The 20000-nt window shown below is 42.5% G+C and overlaps 2 protein-coding genes across 7 annotated transcripts in view; both read left to right on the top strand.

The window, feature by feature from the left end:
• The window catches only part of si:ch211-207i20.2 (uncharacterized protein LOC568537 homolog), a 10695-nt gene extending 6465 nt beyond the window's left edge, over positions 1–4230 (top strand). Inside the window, exons 1-5 of one of the 3 annotated variants that reach the window (XM_061875830.1) lie at positions 820–1903; positions 2478–2610; positions 2676–2734; positions 2793–2865; positions 2931–4227. In XM_061875830.1, coding sequence (XP_061731814.1) covers positions 1781–1903; positions 2478–2610; positions 2676–2734; positions 2793–2865; positions 2931–3763 — 1221 coding nt within the window. In that variant the 5' untranslated portion in view covers positions 820–1780 and the 3' untranslated portion in view covers positions 3764–4227. Of the gene's footprint in view, positions 1–819; positions 1907–2477; positions 2611–2675; positions 2735–2792; positions 2866–2930 lie in introns of those variants that run through there. The other 2 variants (XM_061875829.1, XM_061875831.1) reach the window with 2 other exon arrangements.
• A 944-nt stretch (positions 4231–5174) lies between these two features.
• The window catches only part of LOC133535843 (nucleolar complex protein 3 homolog), a 22527-nt gene continuing 7701 nt past the window's right edge, over positions 5175–20000 (top strand). The window contains exons 1-11 of one of the 4 annotated variants that reach the window (XM_061875821.1): positions 5175–5343; positions 6592–6796; positions 6853–6952; positions 7011–7165; positions 16682–16750; positions 16979–17112; positions 17189–17350; positions 18912–19005; positions 19065–19234; positions 19293–19421; positions 19481–19612. In XM_061875821.1, coding sequence (XP_061731805.1) covers positions 5335–5343; positions 6592–6796; positions 6853–6952; positions 7011–7165; positions 16682–16750; positions 16979–17112; positions 17189–17350; positions 18912–19005; positions 19065–19234; positions 19293–19421; positions 19481–19612 — 1359 coding nt within the window. In that variant the 5' untranslated portion in view covers positions 5175–5334. Of the gene's footprint in view, positions 5344–6591; positions 6797–6852; positions 6953–7010; positions 7166–16678; positions 16751–16978; positions 17113–17188; positions 17351–18911; positions 19006–19064; positions 19235–19292; positions 19422–19480; positions 19613–20000 lie in introns of all 4 variants that reach the window. The other 3 variants (XM_061875820.1, XM_061875823.1, XM_061875822.1) reach the window with 3 other exon arrangements.

Consider the following 20000-nt stretch of genomic DNA (forward strand, 5'->3'; position numbering starts at 1 on the left):
ACTTACATACACACACACCCATATATATACTTACATACACACACACCTATATATATACTTACATACACACACACACACATATATATACTTACATACACACACACACCCATATATATACTTACATACACACACACACACACACACACATATATATACTTACATACGCACACACCCATATATATACTTACATACACACACACACACATATATATACTTACATACACACACACCCATATATATACTTACATACACACACACACACATATATATACTTACATACACACACACCCATATATATACTTACATACACACACACATATACATATATACACACATACATACATACATTGATGTTTCCGACATTCACTACAGCGCTAAAAGAAGGCCAACTAGAAACAAAGGAAGCCTACAAATGTAATATTCTTGATAAGTAACATTCAGTCCTCCACCTGAATATTATTTTTGCATTGTAATGATCCATGTCTTGTATATTTGACTACAACTATCGAGTCTTTCTGTCATCAGTGATAGTAAACTGCTACTTAAAACACATTAGCTTTACTTTATTGCAACTTTGAATTCAAACAAGCTCTGTGAATTTTGCTTGTAATAATAATAATAATAATAATGGATTAGATTCATATCGCGCTTTTCTATTGTTGGATATTCAAAGGTGCTCACAGAGAAGTGGGAAGCCATCATTCATTCACACGATGGTGGTGGTAAGCTACATCTGTAGCCACAGCTGCCCTGGGGTAGACTGGCGGAAGCGTGGCTGCCAGTTTGCACCTACGGCCCCTCCTCCCACCACCTGTCATTCATTCATCATTCATTCACCGGTGTGAGTGGCACCGGGGGCAAAGGGTGAAGTGTCCTGCCCAAGGACACAACGGCAGCGACTTTGATGGCAATAGGTGGGAAGCGAACCTGCAACCCTCAGGTTTTTGGCACGGCCGCTCTACCCACTACGCCATGCCGCCCCATTGTAAAATAAGTTGTTACAGTCCTGATCTTCTAAATACACTGGAAGACCAGGTTTGAATACAATCTACATTTAGTGGTCAATTGTAGGGAATATGTACTGTACTGTGCAATCTACTAATAAACGTTTCAATCATTCAACCAATTATCATTACCTTTGCTTTTTGAGTAACGACAACTATTTGGACTTCTTTCTTGCTTTGACAAAATCCATTCATTCACCAATAAGTCATCTGCTGTCATTGGTGTTATTTTCTTCCAACTTTGGCATATCTCTGTGTTGTGGCACTGTGCTCTTATTGTGAAGCGATATCCTGTAACTTCCGGTTTCCGGAGTCGTAAAGTCACGTGACGTTCAGTTTTGGTCGCTTGCGGTGTTAAATGTTTTATAAACGCTGCTTGTCAGTATTGATCATGTTCCTTCCTCATAACAGAACATGTAATATTACACACCTAATCACCACATGAAATACATAATGCATGTTTTCCTTTTTTCCATGCTTTTACTTTGTAGTTTTGCTTTGTTTCGATAGTTTCGATGTTTTTTTTATTATTATTATTGTCACCTTTGACTTTTTTTATTGAACAACAAACATATCCTCCATGTATATAAAAGTCAAGGCAATTTCAACAATTTACAGATCAAGTTTCGACACGAAAGCGTGACCCGGAAACGAAAAGAAAAGACTTCCGGGAAAGACTGCCGCTCGTTCGCTCGCTGACCTCGTCGTGTTCTTCTGCGAACTTTATACGAAGTGAAAAGGGAATAAAGTTCAGTGAGCATTGTTAGCGTCACGACATGGGCGTGCACGCGCAACTGGCCGCCGTCATGGAGTCGCTCGTGCACGCCGCCGTCTCTCAGCTCCGGAAGCTGGAAGAGGAAGCAAAAGAATCCGAAAAGGAAGAGGAGCGGGGACAGAAGGTGGTGAGTCCGTGTCGTCTTCTCTTCTTTGCACTGTTTAGACCTGAGGTCACCTGTCTTGTGTCTCAGGTCACCTGTCTTGTGTCTCAGGTCACCTGCCTTGTGTCTCAGGTCACCTGCCTTGTGTCTCAGGTCACCTGCCTTGTGTCTCAGGTCACCTGCCTTGTGTCTCAGGTCACCTGCCTTGTGTCTCAGGTCACCTGCCTTGTGTCTCAGGTCACCTGTGTTGTGTCTCAGGTCACCTGTCTTGTGTCTCAGGTCACCTGTGTTGTGTCTCAGGTCACCTGTGTTGTGTCTCAGGTCACCTGTGTTGTGTCTCAGGTCACCTGCCTTGTGTCTCAGGTCACCTGTGTTGTGTCTCAGGTCACCTGTGTTGTGTCTCAGGTCACCTGCCTTGTGTCTCAGGTCACCTGTGTTGTGTCTCAGGTCACCTGTCTTGTGTCTCAGGTCACCTGTGTTGTGTCTCAGGTCACCTGTGTTGTGTCTCAGGTCACCTGTGTTGTGTCTCAGGTCACCTGCCTTGTGTCTCAGGTCACCTGCCTTGTGTCTCAGTCTCACCTGTGTTGTGTCTCAGGTGTGCTTCGCCGCCGTCATGGAGACTCTGGCCAATGAGGCGCTTGGGAGGATGGTCAACATTGTGGATGTCCACCTGTCGGAGGCGGAGTCCAAGCTGCGCTTTGTCAGCATGCTCCACCAAAATGGCGTCGGTAAGCCCCGCCCAGAGGGCAAAAGTGGCGGTGAGGTGCCAGCTAAGACGTTGTTGTGTGCACAGAGGCGGAGCATTCGTACAGCGCCCCTGCAGCCGGTCAGGACGCCTCGCCGCTCGCTCAGGTGAGACCGCAGCCTCGGCTGCCAGTTGAGCCGCTTTATTGACGTCACCGCCGTGCAGGAGGAACTTGGTCACGCAGAAACGCCGTTGATCCTGGCTGTCACCATCGAAGACCCTGCCGCCATCGCCGAGCGTGAGAGCCCGGTAACGCCGCTGCCGCCTTGGAACCCTCGGCTAATTTTCTCCATCTCCTCGCAGGCGTTGAGGCGAGCTCGGACTCGGAGGAGTCGCCGCAGGAGGGTGGCAGGAAGTCGATCACGACTCGGGGCGGCGGGCAGCAGCACGTGTGCCGGCAGTGCGGGAAATGTTTCGCCAAAGCGGCGCAGCTCAAGACGCACGCCGTGGTGCACACGGGTGAGAAGGCCTTCGCCTGCGACCTCTGCGGCCGGCGCTTCACCCTCAGACAGAACTTGCGGCGACACGCCCACAGCCACACGGGCAGGAAGTTCTTCACGTGCGGCGTGTGCGGCAAAGGCTTCACGCGCGCCGTCACGCTCAGGACGCACCAGCTGATCCACACGGGACAGAAGCCCCTCAAGTGCCAGCACTGCCACAAAAGCTTCCGCCACGCCGTCAACCTGAAGACCCACCTGAGGGTGCACAGCGACGCCCGGCCCTTCGCCTGCGACGTCTGCGGCAAGACCTTCCGCCAGGCCTTCAACCTGAAGATCCACGGCCGCGTCCACACCGGCGAGCGGCCGTATTGCTGCCGGCTGTGCGGCAAGACCTTCAGCCAGCAGAGCAGCCTGAACACGCACGGCCGCACGCACTCCTCCGAGCGACCCTTCGCCTGCGCCTCCTGCGACAAGAGCTTCAACAACGCCAACAGCCTCAAGCTGCACGTACGCGTGCACACCGGCGAGAAGCCCTACGCCTGCGACCTGTGTGCCAAGACCTTCAGCCAGGGCAGCCATCTTCGCACTCACAAGAGCCACCTGCACGCCGGCGGCAAGCGCTACATCTGCGACAAGTGCGGCAAGCGCTACGCCGACCCACGCAACTTGAAAATGCACAAGTGCGGCTACGCCTGACTGCGTGCGCCTTTGGGAGGAGTCTTGGATGGATGCTGCCAGGGCCCGGATGGACTTTGGGAGGAGTTACATATACTGTAATATTGTATATATCATATAAAAATATAATGTATCAATATATATTATATACTGTATATGCAAATATTACATATACAGCATGTCATATTTTATATCATTGGTATATGGTACATTTTTGGTCTACTTTATACCCACATCATCTTTTCCATCCTTACTCTTTCCATCCGTTGTAAGTCAGCTACTATGTGGAATAATTTCCCTTGTGGATCACTGCAGTTTGTCTAAGTCTCAGTGGGACTAATAAAGTGTACTTTGTGGCTAAAAAGGTGTGATGTTTGGTGAAAGAGGAACTACTAAAGTGTACTTTGTGGCTAAAAAGGTGTGATGTTTGGTGAAAGTGGGACTACTAAAGTGTACTTTGTGGCTAAAAAGGTGTGATGTTTGGTGACTGTGTGAAAGTGGGACTACTAAAGTGTACTTTGTGGCTAAAAAGGTGTGATGTTTGGTGACTGTGTGAAAGTGGGACTACTAAAGTGTACTTTGTGGCTAAAAAGGTGTGATGTTTGGTGAAAGTGGGACTACTAAAGTGTACTTTGTGGCTAAAAAGGTGTGATGTTTGGTGACTGTGTGAAAGTGGGACTACTAAAGTGTACTTTGTGGCTAAAAAGGTGTGATGTTTGGTGAAAGTGGGACTACTAAAGTGTACTTTGTGGCTAAAAAGGTGTGATGTTTGGTGAAAGTGGGACTACTAAAGTGTACTTTGTGGCTAAAAAGGTGTGATGTTTGGTGACTGTGTGAAAGTGGGACTACTAAAGTGTACTTTGTGGCTAAAAAGGTGTGATGTTTGGTGAAAGTGGGACTACTAAAGTGTACTTTGTGGCTAAAAAGGTGTGATGTTTGGTGAAAGTGGGACTACTAAAGTGTACTTTGTGGCTAAAAAGGTGTGATGTTTGGTGAAAGTGGGACTACTAAAGTGTACTTTGTGGCTAAAAAGGTGTGATGTTTGGTGAAAGTGGGACTACTAAAGTGTACTTTGTGGCTAAAAAGGTGTGATGTTTGGTGACTGTGTGAAAGTGGGACTACTAAAGTGTACTTTGTGGCTAAAAAGGTGTGATGTTTGGTGAAAGTGGGACTACTAAAGTGTACTTTGTGGCTAAAAAGGTGTGATGTTTGGTGAAAGTGGGACTACTAAAGTGTACTTTGTGGTTAAAAAGGTGTGATGTTTGGTGACTGTGTGAAAGTGGGACTACTAAAGTGTACTTTGTGGCTAAAAAGGTGTGATGTTTGGTGAAGGTTTGTGCAGCCCTTTGAGACACTAGTGATTTAGGGCTATATAAGTAAACATTGATTGATTGATTGATTGAAAGTGTGAGAGAGGTGCGTCGATGCACTTTGCCCTCCGTCCGCTGGTGGCGCTGCAGTCCGTGCTGCTTTCCTGTACTTCCGGGTCAGCGCTCGGGACCCCGCGTGTAAAGTCTTGTCTTCTCTTCTCTTCTCTTGTCTTCTCTTCTCTTGTCTTCTCGCGACTTTCAGCGACTTTTAAAGACATCAGAATGGCGCCAGTGAGTCCAACTTTCTCATTAAGCAGACTTTGTGCATCAACTGTGATGATCTTGTGTTTACTTGGTGTGGATATGTTTCCTGGTCTTCATCTTGCTCCGTGACTTCATGTTGCTTACAAAGTCTATTTATATACTGACTTTTACAACAATTGTACTGATATAGTGAGTTGTATGATGTTTGTAGAACAATTGTTTTGATATAGTGAGTTGTATGATGTTTGTAGAACAATTGTTTTGATATAGTGAGATGTATGATGTTTGTAGAACAACTGTTTTGATATAGTGAGATGTATGATGTTTGTAGAACAACTGTTTTGATATAGTGAGATGTATGATGTTTGTAGAACAACTGTTTTGATATAGTGAGTTGTATGATGTTTGTAGAACAATTGTTTTGATATAGTGAGTTGTATGATGTTTGTAGAACAATTGTTTTGATATAGTGAGATGTATGATGTTTGTAGAACAACTGTTTTGATATAGTGAGATGTATGATGTTTGTAGAACAACTGTTTTGATATAGTGAGATGTATGATGTTTGTAGAACAATTGTTTTGATATAGTGAGTTGTATGATGTTTGTAGAACAATTGTTTTGATATAGTGAGTTGTATGATGTTTGTAGAACAAAGCTAGCTCGCTCTGGTTTGTGTCGATGTGCGAGTAAAAGGATAATAAAGGTCTGCGTGACTAAATGGTGTAAATACATTGAAATGTCAAAGTTAGTGCTCATTAGTTCACAAGAAATAGTTTGTAAGGCGCTGCAAAGGAACCTCATGATAAACAGGCCTAGTTTACTGGCCAAACAAGCTAACGATAGCTAGCTTCAATGCTAAGATGAAAACAAGAGACATTAAGGTCTTTCCCGAATCCAAAGGACACTGCCCCTTGTGAACACATGACTGTCCCAGTGAATAGAATATGTCATTGTGAACTACGAGCTTCATTCTCAGTGATCCAGATTTGAAGTAATATCTATTAATGTTTATCAATCAATGTTTATTCATATAGCCCTAAATCACCAGTGTCTCAAAGGGCTGCACAAACCACAACGACAATATGACAACAGGAAGTGACGTCTCTTTATCTTTAAGAAGAATGCAACTTTTCCGGCAGCAGATCATCATTTTAACACTCCCAATAGGAGTAATATGGCCCTTGGGGAGCCAGAACAATATAGTTCTCTAACATATTTCTCCCGGCAAGGCTTCATGTGTGCTTCTCTTCCTGTCCTCGGCTCGCGTCGCAGCCTCGCTCCAAGAAGCGGCGGCCGACCTTTCGGCGTCTGCTGAAAACCAGCAGCGTGAAGCTGGACAACAAGATGAAGAACCGGCAGATGAAGCAGCAGAGCTCGGCTAATAAGCAGCGGAAAGAGCAGAAGAAGATGCGACGGGCGTTGAAAGGCTCCGCCCACAGCATGCCCCGCCCACTAGAGACTTACGTGAAGAGAGCAGGTAAAAAGGTGCTTGTGGTAGCTGCAAAGCCTTGTGTCATGTGACTTGTGTGACAGAGGAAGAGGAGGACTTCCTGGAGAGTCTTCCCACCGACATGATGGACGACAGCGACCTGCAGCAGATGACCTCCTTCCTCGGACGGGACTTGTCGTCATGGTAACTGCACACGCCACCTGTACCTGCCAGTCTGAGGCTCACCTTTTGTACGTCACAGCGCCCCGGTGCACGGCGCCAAGAAGCGAAGGTCGGACGTCCTTCCCAGTTATGAGAAGGTTCCCAGGAAGATGAGTCGTGTCCAAGAGAAGGAAGTAGTCCACCTGCTTCCTATCAAGGACAAGACCGGGGTCATCCCACAGAGTCTGGAACGAGGTGACATCTCACCTGTTGTGTTGTTGTCAACCACAGCGTGGATGTAACATCAATGTACACACACACACAACACATGGATGTAACATCAATGTACACACACAACACATGGATGTAGCGTCAATGTACACACACACAACACATGGATGTAACATCAATGTACACACAACACATGGATGTAACATCAATGTACACACAACACATGGATGTAACATCAAGGTACACACACACACAACACATGGATGTAACATCAATGTACACACACAACACATGGATGTAGCGTCAATGTACACACACACAACACATGGATGTAACATCAATGTACACACAACACATGGATGTAACATCAATGTACACACACAACACATGGATGTAACATCAATGTACACACAACACATGGATGTAACATCAATGTACACACACACAACACATGGATGTAACATCAATGTACACACAACACATGGATGTAACATCAATGTACACACACAACACATGGATGTAACATCAATGTACACACAACACATGGATGTAACATCAATGTACACACACAACACATGGATGTAACATCAATGTACACACAACACATGGATGTAACATCAATGTACACACACACACAACACATGGATGTAACATCAATGTACACACACAACACATGGATGTAGCGTCAATGTACACACACACAACACATGGATGTAACATCAATGTACACACAACACATGGATGTAACATCAATGTACACACACAACACATGGATGTAACATCAATGTACACACAACACATGGATGTAACATCAATGTACACACACACAACACATGGATGTAACATCAATGTACACACAACACATGGATGTAACATCAATGTACACACACAACACATGGATGTAACATCAATGTACACACAACACATGGATGTAACATCAATGTACACACACACAACACATGGATGTAACATCAATGTACACACACAACACATGGATGTAGCGTCAATGTACACACACACACAACACATGGATGTAACATCAATGTACACACAACACATGGATGTAACATCAATGTACACACACAACACATGGATGTAACATCAATGTACACACAACACATGGATGTAACATCAATGTACACACACACAACACATGGATGTAACATCAATGTACACACAACACATGGATGTAACATCAATGTACACACACAACACATGGATGTAACATCAATGTACACACAACACATGGATGTAACATCAATGTACACACACAACACATGGATGTAACATCAATGTACACACACACAACACATGGATGTAACATCAATGTACACACAACACATGGATGTAACATCAATGTACACACAACACATGGATGTAACATCAATGTACACACAACACATGGATGTAACATCAATGTACACACAACACATGGATGTAACATCAATGTACACACACAACACATGGATGTAGCGTCAATGTACACACACACAACACATGGATGTAACATCAATGTACACACAACACATGGATGTAACATCAATGTACACACACACAACACATGGATGTAACATCAATGTACACACACAACACATGGATGTAACATCAATGTACACACACACAACACATGGATGTAACATCAATGTACACACAACACATGGATGTAACATCAATGTACACACAACACATGGATGTAACATCAATGTACACACAACACATGGATGTAACATCAATGTACACACAACACATGGATGTAACATCAATGTACACACAACACATGGATGTAACATCAATGTACACACACACAACACATGGATGTAACATCAATGTACACACAACACATGGATGTAACATCAATGTACACACACAACACATGGATGTAACATCAATGTACACACACAACACATGGATGTAACATCAATGTACACACACAACACATGGATGTAACATCAATGTACACACACACAACACATGGATGTAACATCAATGTACACACAACACATGGATGTAACATCAATGTACACACACAACACATGGATGTAACATCAATGTACACACAACACATGGATGTAACATCAATGTACACACAACACATGGATGTAACATCAATGTACACACACAACACATGGATGTAACATCAATGTACACACAACACATGGATGTAACATCAATGTACACACACAACACATGGATGTAACATCAATGTACACACAACACATGGATGTAACATCAATGTACACACAACACATGGATGTAACATCAATGTACACACAACACATGGATGTAACATCAATGTACACACAACACATGGATGTAACATCAATGTACACACAACACATGGATGTAACATCAATGTACACACAACACATGGATGTAACATCAATGTACACACACAACACATGGATGTAACATCAATGTACACACACAACACATGGATGTAACATCAATGTACACACACACAACACATGGATGTAACATCAATGTACACACAACACATGGATGTAACATCAATGTACACACAACACATGGATGTAACATCAATGTACACACACAACACATGGATGTAACATCAATGTACACACAACACATGGATGTAACATCAATGTACACACACAACACATGGATGTAACATCAATGTACACACACAAGACATGGATGTAGCGTCAATGTACACACACACAACACATGGATGTAACATCAATGTACACACAACACATGGATGTAACATCAATGTACACACACACAACACATGGATGTAACATCAATGTACACACACAACACATGGATGTAACATCAATGTACACACACAACACATGGATGTAACATCAATGTACACACAACACATGGATGTAACATCAATGTACACACAACACAACACATGGATGCAACATCATTGTACACACAACACATGGATGTAACATCAATGTACACACACAACACATGGATGTAACATCATTGTACACACACAACACATGGATGTAACGTCAATGTACACACAACACAACACATGGATGTAACATCAATGTACACACAACACAACACATGGATGTAACATCAATGTACACACAACACATGGATGTAACATCAATGTACACACACAACACATGGATGTAACATCAATGTACACACAACACATGGATGTAACATCAATGTACACACACAACACATGGATGTAGCGTCAATGTACACACACAACACATGGATGTAACATCAATGTACACACAACACATGGATGTAGCGTCAATGTACACACACAACACATGGATGTAACATCAATGTACACACACAACACATGGATGTAACATCAATGTACACACAACACATGGATGTAACAGCAATGTACACACAACACATGGATGTAGCGTCAATGTACACACACAACACATGGATGTAACATCAATGTACACACACAACACATGGATGTAACATCAATGTACACACAACACATGGATGTAACATCAATGTACACACAACACATGGATGTAACATCAATGTACACACAACACATGGATGTAACATCAATGTACACACAACACATGGATGTAACAGCAATGTACACACAACACAACACATGGATGCAACATCATTGTACACACAACACATGGATGTAACATCAATATACACACACAACACTTGGATGTAACATCAATGTACACACACAACACATGGATGTAACGTCAATGTACACACAACACAACACATGGATGTAACATCAATGTACACACAACACATGGATGTAACATCAATGTACACACAACACATGGATGTAACATCAATGTACACACACAACACATGGATGTAACATCAATGTACACACAACACATGGATGTAACATCAATGTACACACAACACATGGATGTAACGTCAATGTACACACAACACAACACATGGATGTAACATCAATGTACACACAACACATGGATGTAACATCAATGTACACACACAACACATGGATGTAACATCAATGTACACACAACAGAACACATGGATGTAACATCAATGTACACACAACACATGGATGTAACATCAATGTACACACACAACACATGGATGTAACATCAATGTACACACACAACACATGGATGTAACATCAATGTACACACAACACATGGATGTAACATCAATGTACACACACAACACATGGATGTAACATCAATGTACACACACAACACATGGATTACACACAACACATGGATGTAACATCAATGTACACACAACACATGGATGTAACATCAATGTACACAGAACACATGGATGTAACATCAATGTACACACAACACATGGATGTAACGTCAATGTACACACAACACAACACATGGATGTAACATCAATGTACACACAACACATGGATGTAACATCAATGTACACACACAACACATGGATGTAACATCAATGTACACACAACAGAACACATGGATGTAACATCAATGTACACACAACACATGGATGTAACATCAATGTACACACACAACACATGGATGTAACATCAATGTACACACAACACATGGATGTAACATCAATGTACACACACAACACATGGATGTAACATCAATGTACACACACAACACATGGATGTAACATCAATGTACACACAACACATGGATGTAACATCAATGTACACACAACACATGGATGTAACGTCAATGTACACACAACACAACACATGGATGTAACATCAATGTACACACAACACATGGATGTAACATCAATGTACACACAACACAACACATGGATGTAACATCAATGTACACACAACACATGGATGTAACATCAATGTACACACAACACATGGATGTAACATCAATGTACACACAACACATGGATGTAACATCAATGTACACACAACACATGGATGTAACATCAATGTACACACAACACATGGATGTAACCTCAATGTACACACAACACATGGATGTAACCTCAATGTACACACAACACATGGATGTAACATCAATGTACACACAACACATGGATGTAACATCAATGTACACACAACACATGGATGTAACATCAATGTACACACACAACACATGGATGTAACATCAATGTACACACAACACATGGATGTAACATCAATGTACACACAACACATGGATGTAACATCAATGTACACACAACACATGGATGTAACATCAATGTACACACACAACACATGGATGTAACATCAATGTACACACAACACATGGATGTAACATCAATGTACACACACAACACATGGATGTAACATCAATGTACACACAACACATGGATGTAACATCAATGTACACACAACACATGGATGTAACATCAATGTACACACAACACATGGATGTAACATCAATGTACACACAACACATGGATGTAACGTCAATGTACACACACAACACATGGATGTAACATCAATGTACACACACAACACATGGATGTAACGTCAATGTACACACACAACACATGGATGTAACGTCAATGTACACACAACACATGGATGTAACGTCAATGTACACACAACACATGGATGTAACATCAATGTACACACACAACACATGGATGTAACATCAATGTACACACAACACAGACACATGGATGTAACATCAATGTACACACAACACAGACACATGGATGTAACATCAATGTACACACAACACAGACACATGGATGTAACATCAATGTACACACAACACAACACATGGATGTAACATCAATGTACACACACAACACATGGATGTAACATCAATGTACACACAACACATGGATGTAACATCAATGTACACACAACACATGGATGTAACATCAATGTACACACAACACAACACATGGATGTAACATCAATGTACACACACAACACATGGATGTAACATCAATGTACACACACAACACATGGATGTAACATCAATGTACACACAACACAACACATGGATGTAACATCAATGTACACACAACACATGGATGTAACATCAATGTACACACACAACACATGGATGTAACATCAATGTACACACAACACATGGATGTAACATCAATGTACACACAACACATGGATGTAACATCAATGTACACACACAACACATGGATGTAACATCAATGTACACACAACACATGGATGTAACATCAATGTACACACAACACATGGATGTAACGTCAATGTACACACAACACAACACATGGATGTAACATCAATGTACACACAACACATGGATGTAACATCAATGTACACACACAACACATGGATGTAACATCAATGTACACACAACAGAACACATGGATGTAACATCAATGTACACACAACACATGGATGTAACATCAATGTACACACACAACACATGGATGTAACATCAATGTACACACACAACACATGGATGTAACATCAATGTACACACAACACATGGATGTAACATCAATGTACACACACAACACATGGATGTAACATCAATGTACACACACAACACATGGATTACACACAACACATGGATGTAACATCAATGTACACACAACACATGGATGTAACATCAATGTACACAGAACACATGGATGTAACATCAATGTACACACAACACATGGATGTAACGTCAATGTACACACAACACAACACATGGATGTAACATCAATGTACACACAACACATGGATGTAACATCAATGTACACACACAACACATGGATGTAACATCAATGTACACACAACAGAACACATGGATGTAACATCAATGTACACACAACACATGGATGTAACATCAATGTACACACACAACACATGGATGTAACATCAATGTACACACAACACATGGATGTAACATCAATGTACACACACAACACATGGATGTAACATCAATGTACACACACAACACATGGATGTAACATCAATGTACACACAACACATGGATGTAACATCAATGTACACACAACACATGGATGTAACGTCAATGTACACACAACACAACACATGGATGTAACATCAATGTACACACAACACATGGATGTAACATCAATGTACACACAACACAACACATGGATGTAACATCAATGTACACACAACACATGGATGTAACATCAATGTACACACAACACATGGATGTAACATCAATGTACACACAACACATGGATGTAACATCAATGTACACACAACACATGGATGTAACATCAATGTACACACAACACATGGATGTAACCTCAATGTACACACAACACATGGATGTAACCTCAATGTACACACAACACATGGATGTAACATCAATGTACACACAACACATGGATGTAACATCAATGTACACACAACACATGGATGTAACATCAATGTACACACACAACACATGGATGTAACATCAATGTACACACAACACATGGATGTAACATCAATGTACACACAACACATGGATGTAACATCAATGTACACACAACACATGGATGTAACATCAATGTACACACACAACACATGGATGTAACATCAATGTACACACAACACATGGATGTAACATCAATGTACACACACAACACATGGATGTAACATCAATGTACACACAACACATGGATGTAACATCAATGTACACACAACACATGGATGTAACATCAATGTACACACAACACATGGATGTAACATCAATGTACACACAACACATGGATGTAACGTCAATGTACACACACAACACATGGATGTAACATCAATGTACACACACAACACATGGATGTAACATCAATGTACACACACACAACACATGGATGTAACGTCAATGTACACACAACACATGGATGTAACGTCAATGTACACACAACACATGGATGTAACATCAATGTACACACACAACACATGGATGTAACATCAATGTACACACAACACAGACACATGGATGTAACATCAATGTACACACAACACAGACACATGGATGTAACATCAATGTACACACAACACAGACACATGGATGTAACATCAATGTACACACAACACAACACATGGATGTAACATCAATGTACACACACAACACATGGATGTAACATCAATGTACACACAACACATGGATGTAACATCAATGTACACACAACACATGGATGTAACATCAATGTACACACAACACAACACATGGATGTAACATCAATGTACACACACAACACATGGATGTAACATCAATGTACACACACAACACATGGATGTAACATCAATGTACACACAACACAACACATGGATGTAACATCAATGTACACACACAACACATGGATGTAACATCAATGTACACACACAACACATGGATGTAACATCAATGTACACACACACAACACATGGATGTAACATCAATGTACACACAACACATGGATGTAACATCAATGTACACACAACACATGGATGTAACATCAATGTACACACAACACATGGATGTAACATCAATGTACACACAACACAACACATGGATGTAACATCAATGTACACACAACACAACACATGGATGTAACATCAATGTACACACAACACAACACATGGATGTAACATCAATGTACACACACAACACATGGATGTAACATCAATGTACACACACAACACATGGATGTAACATCAATGTACACACACAACACATGGATGTAACATCAATGTACACACACAACACATGGATGTAACATCAATGTACACACGCAACACATGGATGTAACCTCAATGTACACACACAACACATGGATGTAACATCAATGTACACACACACAACACATGGATGTAACATCAATGTACACACAACACAGACACATGGATGTAACATCAATGTACACACAACACAACACATGGATGTAACATCAATGTACACACACAACACATGGATGTAACATCAATGTACACACAACACATGGATGTAACATCAATGTACACACAACACATGGATGTAACATCAATGTACACACAACACAACACATGGATGTAACATCAATGTACACACAACACAACACATGGATGTAACATCAATGTACACACACAACACATGAATGTAACATCAATGTACACACAACACAACACATGGATGTAACATCAATGTACACACACAACACATGGATGTAACATCAATGTACACACACAACACATGAATGTAACATCAATGTACACACAACACAACACATGAATGTAACATCAATGTACACACAACACAACACATGGATGTAACATCAATGTACACACACAACACATGGATGTAACATCAATGTACACACACAACACATGAATGTAACATCAATGTACACACAACACAACACATGAATGTAACATCAATGTACACACAACACAACACATGGATGTAACATCAATGTACACACGCAACACATGGATGTAACATCAATGTACACACGCAACACATGGATGTAACATCAATGTACACACAACACATGGATGTAACATCAATGTACACACAACACATGGATGTAACATCAATGTACACACGGTGAAATTGTCCCTTTACGGGTCAAACTGAGACCAACACACTTCTCAATGATGGCACAGACCACCACATCCAGTCTAGTCACAATAAATGTTTCAAAAGGGTACCCTATACAATTGTGTGTGCGTGTGTGTGTGTGTGTGTGTTTGTTTTGTAGTAGTAAGGTCCAAGCAGCCAGATGAAGATGACGAAGAGGATGAAGAAGAAGCAACACTAGAGGGCGACAAAGGTATGGATGACCTTTGACATCTGAAATGTTTGATCCATTAAAATGTATGGATGACCTTTGACATCTGAAATGTTAAATTAAAAGCGCCAATGGTCCGCTGGTCGCCATCTTATTGATGCTATCGCCATAGCGACAGGGAGGCTTTACAGCATCCTTGACTTTTTAAAGGAGACTGGTCTATCCTTTGGCCACACCTCCTTTAAAAAGATGCTTTCCTGTTGTTTTCAGAAGGGGCGGAGCCACAGATTGTGGCGACACTGACGCAGGAGGAGAGAGAGAGCGTGCGAGCTCAGATGATTAGAGAGAGGAGACTGACAATCGCCCGACTGGCATCCGGCGTCATCTCTGACCCCATCAACAATGTGAGTGTGTGTGTGTGTGTGTGTGTGCGTGCGTGTTAGTGTGTCATCTCACCCGTGTGCATGTGTGTGCACTTAGTTTAAGTGTGTGAAGCAGCTGCGGGGGATGCTAATGGAGGCGGAGTCTTGCGTGGCGGTGACGGTCAGGAAACTGGTGATGGTGTCGCTAGTGGAGATCTTTAAAGATATTACCCCCTCCTACAAGATACGACCTCTCACCTCTGCAGAGAAAGCCACCAAGGTAGAGAGAATGTGCGTGTTCTTGTATTTGTAGCTTTCTTGAGACATGAAGAATGCAAAGTACCTTCCATATGAGGAGGTGTGAACAAGTGATGACAAAATAACATTGCATCTAATAGACAATGTCTCATTTGTGGTGACATGAGGGTGCTCTTAAAAAGGAGGGATTCTTCTATTTGACTGTGTGTCGCTTTTAAAAGTGCTCCCCCTCTAGTCAACATATGAAATAACAAGTGTGTGTAAGAAATTGAAATGCTCCCGACCTTTGGCCAAAATGTATTAAAAAAATAATAGAACATTTATATCGAGACATACTGTTATAACTTGAAGTAAATAATGAAGATTAAAAACCAATTACAAACAAAAAATTCAACAACAAAAAAAACGTAACTTTTTATATTCGCATAGTTTGTATATATTATTATTGTGAAAATAAATCTTTATATATTTAGAAAGGCTGGTTCTAAAGATCTAAGCATTATTCTCAAGTCTAAAGAAGGTAACAAATACAATAATGTTTGTTCATGAACTGCTAGCATACTACATTAGCATGTGATGATGTCATAGTGCTACACCCAGCTAGCATACTACATTAGCATATGATGATGTCACGGTGCTACACCCAGCTAGCATACTACATTAGCATATGATGATGTCACGGTGCTACACCCAGCTAGCATACTACATTAGCATGTGATGATGTCATAGTGCTACACCCAGCTAGCATACTACATTAGCATATGATGATGTCACGGTGCTACACCCAGCTAGCATACTACATTAGCATATGATGATGTCACGGTGCTACACCCAGCTAGCATACTACATTAGCATGTGATGATGTCATGGTGCTACACCCAGCTAGCATACTACATTAGCATGTGATGATGTCACAGTGCTACACCCAGCTAGCATACTACATTAGCATGTGATGATGTCACAGTGCTACACCCAGCTAGCATACTACATTAGCATGTGATGATGTCACGGTGCTACACCCAGCTAGCATACTACATTAGCATGTGATGATGTCACGGTGCTACACCCAGCTAGCATACTACATTAGCATGTGATGATGTCACGGTGCTACACCCAGCTAGCATACTACATTAGCATGTGATGATGTCACGGTGCTACACCCAGCTAGCATACTACATTAGCATGTGATGATGTCACGGTGCTACACCCAGCTAGCATACTACATTAGCATGTGATGATGTCACGGTGCTACACCCAGCTAGCATACTACATTAGCATGTGATGATGTCACGGTGCTACACCCAGCTAGCATACTACATTAGCATGTGATGATGTCACGGTGCTACACCCAGCTAGCATACTACATTAGCATGTGATGATGTCACGGTGCTACACCCAGCTAGCATACTACATTAGCATGTGATGATGTCACGGTGCTACACCCAGCTAGCATACTACATTAGCATGTGATGATGTCACGGTGCTACACCCAGCTAGCATACTACATTAGCATGTGATGATGTCACGGTGCTACACCCAGCTAGCATACTACATTAGCATGTGATGATGTCACGGTGCTACAGGTGAAGAAAGAGACGAAGCAGCTGCGGGAATTTGAGGAAAGTTTGCTGAGTCAATACAAGTTCTTCCTGGAGGACTTGGAGCAGACCATCAAAGGTACGGGACCACGCCCAGACAAGACGTCAGGTGTGTGAGCTGAGCTGACATGTGTGCAGACTGGAAGCAGCAGAAGAAGAAACGCAGCCAGAAGGTGGCGCTAGAGTCTTACAGCAGCCTGGCACAGGTGGCCGTCAGGTGTCTGTGCCAGCTGCTGCTCGCCATGTCACACTTCAACTTCCACAACAACATCACGGTGGCTTTGGCGCCGCTCATGAACGACAAGACCGTAAGAGAGCACCGTGGGTCGGGCCGGTGCACCTGTCACCTGTACGTGTCTCCCTCAGGTATCCCAGATGTGCTGCGACGCCTTCGCTGCACTCTTCAACCAAGACAAAGTGGGCGGGGCCTCTCTGGCTGCCGTACGTGTCATCTCAGGTCTGGTCAAGAGTCACAACTACAACATCAGGCCGCAGGTAAGCACCGATGTGACCTCGCCCCCTGGCGTGACGTGACATGAGGAGTGCACACGCAGGTGCTGAGGACGCTACTGAGTCTGAGGATCAAGGAAGTGCACGTAAAGAAGGACCTGCACGCCACCGCGCCCAAGATGAAGAAGATGACCAACAAGGACAAGAAGAAGAACCTGTCACGCATGCAGAGGAAGGTGAGGACACCCGGGTCACATGCCCACCTGTGTCTTATCACCACCCGGGTCACTTGACCATCTGTGTCACATGACCACCCGGGACAGATGACCACCTGTTTGTCACATGACCAGCCGGGTCACTCGACCACCTGTGTCTCTTGACCACCCGGGTCACTCGACCACCTGTGTCACTCGACCACCTGTGTCACTTGACCACCTGTGTCACATGCCCACCTGTGGTCACTCGACCACCTGGGTCACATGACCATCTGTGTGGCATGACCACCCGGGTCACTTGACCACCTGTGTCACTTGACCACCTGTGTCACATGCCCACCTGTGGTCACTCGACCACCCGGGTCACTCGACCATCTGTGTCACATGACCATCTGTGTGGCATGACCAC

Source organism: Nerophis ophidion, linkage group LG17, assembly GCF_033978795.1.
Source record: "Nerophis ophidion isolate RoL-2023_Sa linkage group LG17, RoL_Noph_v1.0, whole genome shotgun sequence".
Taxonomy (NCBI): domain Eukaryota; kingdom Metazoa; phylum Chordata; class Actinopteri; order Syngnathiformes; family Syngnathidae; genus Nerophis; species Nerophis ophidion.